We start from the raw sequence: 13,199 nt of genomic DNA on the forward strand, positions 1-13,199 counted from the left end.
AACGTTTTTTTTTTTTACAATGCCTTTTGGTTTTTCTTAAATCAACTATACTCAGAATATAGAAAGTACACAGAGCCATAGTCACAATCATTAATCCACATAACATTAGTACGACATTCATATTAGCAGCCAGCCAACCACCCCTAGTCCATCCCTTGATCGAATCTCCATAACATTTTCCTAAACCTTGTGTACTTTTCAGGGCCGCCTCTGAATTTATAAACATATTCCCCTGCTTTAGAATAGTTGTCCATGCCATGGTGTTATCCCTAATAAGGGGTGCTCAGTTTGAACGCCAATGACAAAGAATGTCCATTTTGGAAATCAACATTCCCAGAGCCACAGCAAGTGTTAAATCCATCCAGTTGCCTTAACCATCCATGAAACCCAGTATCACCATCTTGGGGTCAGGCACCACCGTTCTGCCTATGATTTGAATGAGTGTGTTATTATTCGCACATCAGTATTTCTTTATGGTCGGGCATTTCCAGATTGTGTAAATGAAAGTGCCGATCTCTGCCCCAGACTTAGACATAATGGACTTACTCTGATCTATGCGACTAAGCTTGCTACGACTGTACACAATTCTGTGGAGGTATTTGAGTTGAATGAGTCGCTAAGGCATAGATATTGACAGGACACAAGGGGCCATCCTTGCCTCATTCCAATCAGCTTCTTCAAGAGGGCCTACATCTTGTTCCTGTCTTTCTTGCAAGTGCTTACCTGGGTCAGGAGTGTTAGTCACAAGTGCTTTGTAGAAAATTGAAACACGAATGCCGCTCAGGCATGACATTCTGTTCTTGGGTTCCAGTGACTTAAATTCAATTAATGCCACTAGCCCATCTCTGTGGGTGTGTAGGGCATGACATAACTTAGGCATTGACAGACCTGTATGCCGTGCAGATCATTTGTCAGTTGTGCGTAGGATATGATGTAGTCACCCTCCCATATATACCCTAATTTTGACATACCAACAAAGTACCAGGAACAGTAGTAGCAGCTACAAGCTGTCAGGCAGGCCACATGAAAGTTTGGGGCAACCAGGTGGGCAACATATAAGATAGCCACCTGGGTGCATGTCGCATTATATGTGCTCCATCTAGTAAGCAGCTCAGCGGAGATGGCTCTCGTTTTAGGGCACAGACAGGTCAGTCAGGTAATATTTTTTATGGCAGGGTACCGTCACTACTCTTGGACTGTGTCGGGGCCGCAGCCGCTCTTTTCGGGAAGACAAATGAACATAAATGTGCAATTCTGCCAGGAGTCAAAGTTGAAAATCCACGTGCGAGCGTGTGAAAACGGCCTGCTCCCGCACCACCAGGAATCCCTGGGTTCATTTGGGAATACCTGCGTTCTCCACCCACCCGCACTTCTGGGCAGCTCTGCGGTAAGAAGCCCTTTCAAACTCGCACGTAGTTGCGTAGAAGGACATGGACGTGCGTAGCGCTAACAGGTTGTACCAGTCTGGCATCCAAAGCGGCTACTAGCCTCCTTACACGTCACTCACACGTCACTCGCTGCCAATGATATCACAGAAAGGGAACGCGTCACTCTTGCAATTAGCCTTTCCTTGACTGACGTCAGAAACTGTCGCTGAAATGTGAGCACAATACGTGTATGGGTGGCTTTGAAAGCAGACTGGTCAAAGAACCAGTTCATAATTTGTAAGTGAAACTGAAATTTTAGAAAGACAACAGAGTGGTTGCTTCACCGCTGGATCTCGGGGATCCCAGGAGTCAGCCATGATGATTGAAACGCAAAATAATGAATATCGTTGATTTATTTAACTACTCTCCAAGGAAATGCTTAACTTTCAGCAAAAGTGGGGTGGCAGGAGCCACATATCTGAAAGCAACATCTCTTTCGACTGTTACTCACACCTACGTTACGTCACGATTGTTCAAATAAGACATCGGTGTAAATAATCTCTTGGCTCAACTGTAGGACTAGAATATAAAAGTACCATCCTCTCCCAACCCCAACGTCTTAGCTGGCCCCTCCTCCCTCTGATGCATTTGAAGTTTATGGCAGACTGTGTTTACCTTGTGGCAGGTGCCTGGGCAGGGCACGCGCCCAATTATCTTGAACGAGCAGCTCTTTCCCACACTCTGATCTTTTATGTCCGGCTCCAGATGTCCCCCCTCCCTCCCTGTACCGTGCCACACTTCTATTGTCCCCGCTGCTCTCTGATTGGCTGCTGAGTGTGGGAACCTCTCTCCAGCCCCAGACCCACACATTACCCTGCAGGCGGAGGGGGATAAATAGGGCAGGAGGGCGCGAGCTCTTCAGATACAGATCACTGTGGGTTCACTGCAGAGACCCTGCTCTTCACCCAGGCCGGGCAAGATGGCGCCTTCCAGCACCTTGAGGGCATATGAAGAGGAGCGCGAGGGGAGAGACATTCGAAAGGTAAGAAGCAGGAAAATTACATTCTGAAAAGTATATCCTCACATTTTTTAAACCTTTGGATTTATATATAAATGATTGCTTTATTCACCATGTCTTTGTATATGTTATTTGATGGTATGTAGTGTCTGTCTACCATATTTTCTTGCATATCTTTACGCTCTTTCTTATGTGCTGTGCTGCATTCAATAACAAATCCTTATGTTATCTCTGCAGCTGAGGAAGCCGGTGGTGGAGAAGCTGAGGAGAGATCGCATCAACAGCAGCATTGAGCAGCTGAGGATGTTACTGCGGAGAGAGTTTGAGGAACAGGAACTTCCGCCCAAAGCAGAGAAAGCGGATATCCTGGAAATGGCCGTGAGATACCTGGCCCAGCGGCTGCAGACACCGGCACCAGGTGAGAGGCAGTAACTAAAGGGTTAAAGTGCAGTGGGTGCAGCAAAGAGATTATCGAACTGGGGTCATGTTTGGGGTTAGGACATCATGAAGGGAGAAACAATGAAGATGTAGTCGTCAAGAATATCTAGGGTGGGTTAGATGTTACTCGGTATTTGCTTATAATTACTTTTTTAAAGTATCAGGCATCCCCCTTCCACCTTTCCTTTTCTCTCCAGTGCCACTTTATAAACCCCGATTTAAACCGGTACAAGCATTAACCCCTCCTCTCTTCCTGCAGCCGTGGCCTCCAGTGAAGGTTACTCCAGGTGCCTCCAGGACTCTCTGCACTTCCTCTCCCTCCACGGAGCCCCCACAGAGACCCGGATGAAGCTGCTGCGGGCCCTCCATAGACCTGCGGCTGCAGCAAAGGCTGTGTGTCCTTCTCGGCCTCCGGCCTGTCCCAGCAGCACTAAAGAGCCCGCCCAGGACAGCCCCAGAGCCCTGTGGAGACCCTGGTAATGCGGGGACTGCGGCCTGGACTTTTCTTCGGACTTCTTTAGAGGCCTCGGTCCTCTCTGAGGGGAGAATATTCATTATATTCTTTTAGAATGGACAGTGGGTGAATATTACATCCTCATCGGATGAACAATGTGTGAATATTATAACCTTATTAGAGGGTCAGTGTGTGAAAGTTATAGCCTCACAGGAAGAGCAGTGAGTGGATTTTACACCTGTCAGTAGCACAATGTGTGACTAAAACATCCTCACACTAAGTATAGTGCGGCAATATTTTATCGTCATATTAGAAATGAGAGTCTGAATATTACATCTTTATGTGCTAGGCAGTGTCCAGGTAGAATATTGTAGGATGGCCTGGACAAGTGATGTATCTGTTTTATAGTAACTTGAAACAAGTTAGTGCTGAACATATATCTTCATTGTAGAAGAAGTTTTTAACCGTTTATTTTTCCCAATTATATTCCGACTTTCCGAAGATGTCACTAGTAGTTTTGATTTAAACTCGTACTCTATGTTGTCGTTTTATAAATTCTATTGATGGCATGCGTTTTTATAAAGCATATTTATATTAAGACGTTTATTGAAACGTTTATGTTCAATATCCTTAGTGGATGGACGCTGTACATATTATAAAGGAACTGCAGATTAATTCGTGTATTTACAATGACGTATGCATTATATATGTAAATATCCGACACCGACTATATGAATTATATATGTAGCGTCCGTGTTTCTAATCATTTTTGTATTACATGATAATCAGTTATTGATTGAATCAGGCGAGGTTGGCTTTTTAAAGCATCATATCTTACAGTCAGTTGTTGATACATTCAATTTTCAATGAAAAATGAATACAGATATGTCCGCCTTCCGTGAATGCAAAGTGTGATTCTGTAATTGTTGTTAAGATATGTTAATTATCTCTGAATAAGGTATGTGATAGTGTGCACATTGAATATGTATTCTCCTTCGAGTAACAATCATTGTGTTTTTAATATTATTTTCCTGTGAAAATGTATATGTACAATGCCTCGCTTTCTGTGAAGGTGACGTGTATTGTACTTTTGGAGATATGTATTCTCCCACGTTAACATTCATTGTTGGTGACTGAAAGGAGGAACAGTTATCACAAGTGCCGAATGTTTAGTCTAGAAGCAGTCTTGGCGCTATTTGTGTAAGTTACACAATATTGTTTTCTCTTTTATAAAGACGTTCAGTGTGGTGATCTCCCTGCCACAGATTTGTATCTCAGTGACTGAGAATGTGACCTGTTCCAAGACAGAACTAAATAAAGAGAATTTCAAAAGTAACTGCTTTTCTCGATGTTTTCATTCCAGTGGATAAATGTCGCACGAGCCACATTCACACATTCGCTCTGATACCATTCTAACGGGGCTGCAGCGAGGGGTAGAAAGGGGTAGGATAGCGTCTGACCTCGGGTATAATTGGTGCTGCATTGACCCATTAACGTAGGTAAATCCTTAATTTGGCAACACTACAGGTAATCCGGAAGACTGCCTAGCGCTTTACAAGCGTGTGTTGATACAACATAACACATTTCCACTGTATACAAGTGTCAGGCACATTACTGACGCTGAACTGGAAAGGGCTCCGGCGCCGCCATAGACAAAACATCAAGGCTAAAGTTAATTCCAGAGATCTCTGTTCACATAGCATGACAAGACATCATAGGACGTCCTTCACCGGCGTACGGGTGCGTTATTGCGCGGGGGAGGGGAGGGAGCCCGCGAAAACCCAGCTCTTCTCAATTTGTAAACCTGTGGCGCTGTTAGGAACACATCACTTTTAACACTTACTACACCCAGAACATCGAGGTGACTAGGGCGACCACCTGGCATTGAGACACGTTCTGGACAGAACTGTAAAAGATTCAGGGCAAAGGGCCAAAATTCAGGACACAAATTCTGGACGAAGGGTCAAAATTCAGGACAAAAATTCAAGAACAAATGTCAGTTTTATAGACACATCAAAGAGAGGCCATGCCTCACTATGTTAGTGCATTTATTTACTCTCTTTTTTAACATAGCACTATTTACTCACTGTGGTCTTTTTGTGATTGCCTCCTGGTGTGCCACATTCAGGTGTCACATTAAGTCCTTGTTCAGTAGTAAATTAATGCCCTTCAGCACTTTGTCAAGACCATCACCCCTACCCAGATCTACCCAATCTTTTTTAAAGAGAACGTAACAACAACATTTGATTATGTTTCTGAACATTTTAAAACCCCTGGCAAACAGTTTGGGAGACATTAACATAATTAACCCTATGCTAGTTTTAAACAAATTGAACAAAAACATCTGGCTCACCCCAACCGCCCATGGACTTTCAACCTAATTTTTTTTTAATGAGGCAGGACAGATGGTCTGGGCGACAGTCTCACAGCTAATGTCAGGATGTGAGATAATCACAACTTGTCTGTAGTCTCACAGCACTAGAGAGTATGTCTGTGACTCTACATTTATCTCAGAACTGGGCCATGGCAGCCCCGAGTACTAAGGGGCCGCGCTCCACCCATTTTGGGGGGACGCTCTACCACTGGCCGCCACTATACTCTACACCACTCTATTCCACTGCACTCTATATCACTCCACTCTGCAAAACTCCATCCTACGTCACTGCACTTTACAGCACTATACTCTGCTCTGCACTGCACCATGCTACACTACTCCACTCTGCACCACTCTACGCCACTGCACTCTATGCCACTTGACTCTACTCTGAACTCTATACCACTGCACCACTTTACAATACTGCACTCTGCCACTCTATTGTATGCCACTGTACTCCACTGCACTGTATGCCACTCTACTCTGCCTCATGCCACTGCACTCTACGCCAATGCACTCTAAACAACTGCACTGTATGCCACTGTCCTTTACTCTGCACTACTGTACTCTACGCCACTGCTCTCTGTAACACTCTATGCCACTCTACACCACTGCACTGCCACTCTACTCTGCAACATTGCACTCACCGCCACTGTACACTATGCCACTCTACTCTGTACTACTGCATTCTACGCCACTGCTCTCTAAGCCACTGCATTCTACAGTACTATACTCTACTCTGCACTGCACCACGCTACACTACTCCGCTCTACTCCACTGCACTCTATGCCACACCAGTCTACTCTGCACTCTATGTCACTGCACCACTCTGCACTACTGCACACTCTGCCACACTATTGTATGCCACTCTACTCTATGCCACTCTACTCTGCCCCGTGCCCCTCTATGACACTGCACTCTTCACCAATGCACTCCAAACTGCACTGTACATCACTGCCCTCTACTCTGCACCACTGTACTGTACACCACTGCTCTCTGTGCCATTCAACACCACTGCACAGACACTCTACTCTGCAACATTGCACTCTCCGCCATTGTACTCTACACCACTCTACTCTGTACTACTGTATTCTACACCACTGCACTCTATGCCACTTTACTCTATGTCACTGCATTCTATGCCACTCTACTCTGCATCACTCCATTTGACGCCACTGCACTCTACAGCACTATACTCTACACTGCACCACTCTACACTATTCCCCTCTGCACCACTCTATGCCATTGCATTCGAGCCTACTCTGCACTCAGTGCCACTGTACCACTCTACACTACTGCACTCTCTGTCACTCTATTGTATTGTACGCCACTCTACTCTACTGCTCATTATGCCACTCTACTCTGCCCCACAACACTCCCTGCCACTGCAATCTAAACCACTGCATTCTACACCAATGCACTCTAAACAACTGCACTGTACCCCACTGCACTCTACTCTGCACCACTGTGCTCTTTGCTATGGCTCCTATGAAACTCTACTCCACTCTACACCACTATGCCACTGACTTTTAGCCATGCTGAACAGCAGCCACTCTGGTGTATAACATGGTTAAAACACATTGGCAAAGCCAATAACTATTGCGTAGACGAGACCTATTGGTTTTGCCAATGTTTGATAGCACTATGAGGTACTGAGGTCCTTGAAAGAACTGTGAATGTATAAGTCCTTATTTTAAACATGCATTACACACATCAAAATATAGGCTGCTACAAAATGCCCAAATACATTTCGATTATATAAAAAAAGTCCTTCTAAAATACAGATTTGAATCATATGCAGTTTATACCTAGTACTAACATTTTTTTTATAACAGTCCAATAAAACCACACACTCCACAGCTCACCTTGGAACACCCTTACAGTACCTCTCTAAAAGAAAATATCTTTGTCATCAGAAAGCTTCAATTGATTCCTTTGATTAAAGTCAATGAGAGTTTCCAAGCCCCTTCACATTTGCAGATGTACCAGTTGCGCATATTTGCATTTCTTTAGGGAAGGAGACACCCTGGCAAGAAGGCCTTTTCTTATCTGTCTGCCCCCCCCCCCCCCTCCTGCCCCTCCAGAGCACGGGAGACTCCCTGCCTTTCAATCCAACTAGGGAAACTGATCTGTCCTAATTACATTGTATCCTTTTGGTGAAAGGCTAAAATTACTGACAATGCTGTCTGTAAAAGCCTTTCATCAAGGACAATGGATGGCAGGACGAAATTACCGGCAGTCAGTGAAAATTCCAGATGGGTGGTCGGTCACCCTGGAGGTGACACAGGCTAGGCTGAAATCCTCTCTGTGTCACAGGCACCAGGCTCGCAGCTCCAGACCTTCCTGTGAGATGGTTTTGCACAACCCGGAACATCAGATGCAGTCTCTCAGGTGTAAAAGGGTGAGAGTGTGCCCCACATCCACCCTGGGGATCAGAAAGCCCCCCCTCGGACCCCTGCGTCTCTGAAGCCCAGATTTCCCACTCCACTGACTCCTGACAGGAAGGATGGACTCTGATGGCGCCAGGCCTCGCAGCTGCGTGGCAAAGTTCTGTCTTGGGCTCCCCAAGTATTCCAGCTGCTGCCTACGCTATTTTATGACTTGCACCAAATCTCTGTAGGCGCCAGAGAAAGCACTGCAGCACATCGGAGAAGAGTCGAGTTGTCCAATCAAAACTACAGCAGCCCTGCTGGGAGGCGCCAGCAGGGCCCAGTTAAAGGAGCAAACAACAAATGATGGAACAGCGTGTCTGATAATAGGGTGGTGTCAGTAAGCCTTATTTAGCACTTGACTTTATTTCCACCAGCGGGGAGTCTGCCTGAACAATTTTCTTGTGCGTGTTCTTGATTTCCGAGCAGAAACGGGTCTTCTATTACCGAAAGGAGTGGCTGGTCGCCGTATCTTTAATATCAGCTGGAACAATATTGAATCCACAATATCGATTACAGAAATATCTTGAAGGTACTTAGATGTCCATTTAAGAATTATAAATATACCCTTCCACGTCTATAGTTACTGAAAGCCTATGCTGGTAGTAGTGGATGTTCTGGATCCGATAGTTGTCGAGGTTGGTATTGGCCCATTATTAGCACTTTTAGTCCCTACAATGCAACCTGGTGCATAGCTTCGGGATTGGGGGGGGGGGGTGTTTGGGGTGTTACACCCCCTAGAAAAGCGTAAATTTCTTACGATAATGGCATTACTCCTAGTCCTATTCCCTCGCCTTCCTTTCAACCAACGAAAAGGAAGGCGAGGGAGGGACGGGAGGTAATGTATTATATAGTAAATAGTTGGGTACAAGGGCTTTCAGTCCGGTATGACAAAGTGTCTGCCGGATTTCACCCAGGATTATATGCACACACAGACAAATACAAACACACACACCTCTCTCATCTCTGTTTTGAAGGCCTTAAAATGTTGATTAGTTTGAAAAATGTTGTGTTTTAAGTGCCCCATAGAATACGCCCACCTCTCCCTTTCCAGTGCCCCTTTTGCCCTCCCCTCTTATGCCTTGCTTCTCATATAATGAAACTTAACAAGATATCCCAGCATGACTGTTAGGAAATCTGAAGCTCACAGCCCCCCCAATCTTAATGACCAAGCTATGCCCCTGAATGCAACACAACGCACTCAAGTTCACACACATAACTTCATTTTCAGTTACAAAAGAGATGTCCATTTCACATGTAGTAACCACGCACTCTGCCTCCGCCCCTGAAGACATTCCGCATACCTCGCAACCCCCTCAGTCCGCAGGTGAATGGACGGGTCTGACGCGTCAGGAGTTCCCACACTCAGCCCCAGCCACAGACTGAAGGGACAATGTGAGGCGGATCAATGAGTCCGGACAGAGGAACAGCTGCAGAGGAGGAGGGGACAATGGCTGGAATGTGAGGAGGAGGCGGACGAGATGTCGGAAAGTCAGTGAGATAGAGCAGGGGGTTAACGCGTCTGCTTGAGTAATTTGAAAGCAATTCATAGGCAAGATTTCTGGTAAGAATTTAATCCTTTAGAGGTACACATAATACGGATTTCTTATTTATGGGGCCACACAGTTTAATAATTATGGAACAAAAAGTATATGAAGAATTACTATCATAGCCAGTAAATTTTATTTTCTCACAGCGTAATCTCCAGTTCGTTGACTATGATCCTGCTGTGTTTGTTTATAAAATTCAATGGGTCTGTCAGGGTGCATGGGGCTTTAATAATGGCGTTATATAATGGATGCATGTAGCAAAAGTAATAACAGTAACTGGGCACACGATGGCATTACCAGGGCATATGTGGCCGCAGTTGAGCATTTTTGGTGGTAGCCAGGTCTATACTGGTGTGTACCTGTAGATAAGCTGTCTTTACCTTTTTTTTTTTATTTAAACGCGGTACTTGGCCAATTCGAGAGACCAGTGACAGTGCCTGACTTTAATATTTATTAATTTATTTATCATTAATAAACCAGAAACTTGCTACCAATGTAGGGTGAGCAAAATTTTAAAGTAAAAAACCAAGACATGTCATACAAAAGGAAAAGGACTACAATTTTACTTAAACCCAGCATGCAGAATGACACCACTCATCAGCATAGAATTACAGCAGAGGCAATAAGGACCAAAATAAAATGCAATTTTTAAAGCTAGTATCATGCCTGTTGATTCAATTGCTTTCTTATACAGCTGCTAACTATCCCTGTCTTGGAAAACATAAAAAGGCACTTCCACCCTTTTCAGTAGACCCTCTCTAAAAACCAGGACATGACCTAAATTTCCCAAAATCTGCCGGTTGTCCGTCGGCATATGGGAGCCCTTGCTTTCTATGATGGTTCTGCCAGGCCATAAATTCCGATAAGACTCGGTTGCTAGAATTCGGTGATAGGCATCTGTCAATACTGCCACACCTAGCACAAGATGTTAGATGCGTGGATTCTACACGTGATCTATGTTGAGATACGTTTATGCGTTTTTTCTTAATTAAAGTTGCTTTTTCCAGGCTCCCTTTTCGCTGTTGTCGGTTTTTCTCTGTGCACTGTTGTCAATATGTACCTTTTACTCTGTGACAAGAATCTGTTTCCTAGCAGAAACTGTTGATTAGAACAGCCTGCAATGAACATACCTCCCCAAGTTTTATACGTCTGAGATAAGTAAAATAAAAGAGACACATATTTTGGTGAAACAAGAGGTGTTTAAATATACACATTTGTGGGCTACTAGGGGGCTATGTATGATGATTATGCAAATGATGTAGGAACTGTGGAAGGCCCGTGTCTCTCATTTAGCGCCCAAATGCCCCAAGACACGCTCCATAGATTCGGAGGGCCCTGCATGCATTTTGGGATCGGGGCCATCTGCTTCCAGTTTCATCTGCAGAGTCCGTACATTGGCCAAGAAGAAATGTGAAATTAACATGTGCTGGACCGAAACAAATCCAAAGACCTGCACATCAAAGCATTAAACGAGAGGGCAGTGTTAGTTAAAAGCGAATGCGAGCATTTATATAAAGGGAAGATCCATTTATTGAAGTAGTGATGAATGAAATCAGAGGCTGACATTAATAGGACCACAGTAGAAAGTTTATCTGGCCATTTGCATTCTCGAAAGCCACATGCCTGTCTATCGAAAAGCGCTACGATGCAATAATAATAATGCAATATACAGCTGCTAATTAACAATAACTAGAAATATATCACCTCGCTAAAATGTTCTTAAACTGCAACCACCCCCCAACTCCACCATCTGCTCTCCGGTTATGTGTAAAACTATATGAAGGAACTGTCCCTGTGCTGTCTGCTGATTTGCGCCTAGATGCGCACAAGTCCCCGGAGTATGTGTGCAAAAATAGCAAGTATTAGGGCGAAGGCCCGCGACCACCGGGAGCTCAGAGTGGCCGGAGCGGAAACCCAACCGCGGCCCTGAGCATAGCAATCGCGCCAAAACATGGCGCAATTTTGAAAACAAACAGCAAGGGGGGGGCACCCTGGGGGTGGGCAAAGGCATTTATAAGGGGGCTGCCCGGCACCTTGGGCAACGCAGGTGACCGGGCAGCCAGGAGGAGAGAAACACCCACCCACCCACACCTATAGATCAGCAGGAACCCAGAGCGTCGCAGGCTGGGTCGTCGGACGAAAACAGAGGGAAGGAGGCGGCGGAAAGAAAGGATAAAAGAACTACAAAGGCCACACCCAGCGCCGCGGGGTGGCAAGGCTACTTACCTTGGGATGCCTCACGGCAGGGTAAGGCAGTCAGGGGAGTTACTCGGTAACACAGCACTCGCAGCCCGGGTCCACTGGAGAGCGGGACACAAGGACCAAAACAAGGTAGCGAGCTAAGCCTAAAACCAAAATGGGAGTACCCTCCTAGTTAAAGAATGACGGACAACGTGGGAGAATGATTGAAAACAAAGAGCAAAGGCATGCCATAAGAATCATCATCTAAATGAGAAAGTTGTTAAGGAAAGCATGTAACACAAATGTTTCAATGGTATAATGATTTATTGCCCTTAACAGCTAAAACTATGATTGATTTATGACCCTCATAAAAGAAGGGCTGACATGCTGTAATTAACCTCTCAATAAACTGCGGCCAATGATCTGTGGTATCTTTTGAGGATTGGGCCTTCTGGAGGGGTTTAGGCCCAAGGACTCAAATCTACTTGACTTGATTCTTCAGAAGAGATGTCACTTGACTTGGACTGTGCTTCACGTGCGACAGATGAGGTGTGAGCTATCCTGGCGGGAGATCTCTGACCACAATCGTGTTTCACAAACAGCTGTGAGATCTGACACACCCCGGTGAGGCTCCGACTTTGCACTCCTGGGAGACCTGGCCCCGGGCGGTGCGTTCATGATTCCCAGAGTTACCAGCATTCTCGGCCGCACCACTTGTTGACACTAATCTCGAGCTGTTATAAATGGTATTTTGTGACTTGCACCACAGTGATGTACAAAACAGCGATTCGTAGTTACTGCCCCATGAATGGTTCAGTTGCTTCGGAGGGAATGTGCACAGAGTCCAAAAGACACAGTGAACGCACATAAAGTTAAGCAATAGTCAATCTGCAGCCACAAATTTGGTTGGGATTGGGGGTGTATGGCCCCTGTTTTTGCAGTCCTACTGATGGGGGTACTAACCGATGACAAATAATGCACGACTGTGAAGAAGTGCTGGTTGTGGGCCACTGAAAGATACGGCCTGCTGAGCAGTGCCAGTACTATGTACTGAGACGTGTAGCGCCTCTTCAGAGAAGTGCCGGTTTTGGTTCTTTGCAGCAGGTCTGCAAAGGAGTGCGGTTTTGGTTCTTGCTCTACAGAGAAGTGCTGAGAAGTGTCACTATGTTACCTTGAAAAGCGCTTCCGCTCTCCGGAGCAGTGTGTTGCGGTTCTTTTCAAGAGTGTCATTATTGTGCGGCAATGTATAGCAGCTTTTTTTTTTTTTAAGTGCCAGAACTCTTCTGTTTTATTTCCGGCAGTCGTGCTGTAGTGCACGTCCTGTCTCATTAAATGTGTGACAGTCCGGCAGCTAACATTTGCTACACTACCCCCTTCTCAATGTAACG

General features: G+C 45.3%; 1 protein-coding gene across 1 annotated transcript; it reads left to right on the forward strand.

Annotated features, from left to right (window-relative positions):
• The first annotated feature begins 2,295 nt into the window (after positions 1 to 2,295).
• LOC138300628 (transcription factor HES-5-like) lies at positions 2,296 to 4,613 on the forward strand. Its single transcript, XM_069240240.1, has 3 exons — positions 2,296 to 2,409; positions 2,623 to 2,803; positions 3,083 to 4,613. The coding sequence occupies exons 1-3, from the start codon at positions 2,347 to 2,349 to the stop codon at positions 3,301 to 3,303; spliced, it is 465 nt and encodes a 154-aa protein (XP_069096341.1). The 5' UTR covers positions 2,296 to 2,346; the 3' UTR covers positions 3,304 to 4,613.
• Positions 4,614 to 13,199: the final 8,586 nt, after the last annotated feature.

This window comes from Pleurodeles waltl, chromosome 6 (genome assembly GCF_031143425.1).
Source record: "Pleurodeles waltl isolate 20211129_DDA chromosome 6, aPleWal1.hap1.20221129, whole genome shotgun sequence".
In the NCBI taxonomy this organism is placed as follows: domain Eukaryota; kingdom Metazoa; phylum Chordata; class Amphibia; order Caudata; family Salamandridae; genus Pleurodeles; species Pleurodeles waltl.

What these genes read in the sequence shown, in the direction of transcription:
- LOC138300628 (XM_069240240.1), top strand. Translation starts at nt 2,347, where the DNA reads ATGGCGCCTTCCAGCACCTTGAGGGCATATGAAGAGGAGCGCGAGGGG. An exon ending in AGGGGAGAGACATTCGAAAG is followed by an intron (nt 2,410 to 2,622) that starts GTAAGAAGCAGG and finishes TTATCTCTGCAG; the next exon opens with CTGAGGAAGCCGGTGGTGGA. An exon ending in GCTGCAGACACCGGCACCAG is followed by an intron (nt 2,804 to 3,082) that starts GTGAGAGGCAGT and finishes CTCTTCCTGCAG; the next exon opens with CCGTGGCCTCCAGTGAAGGT.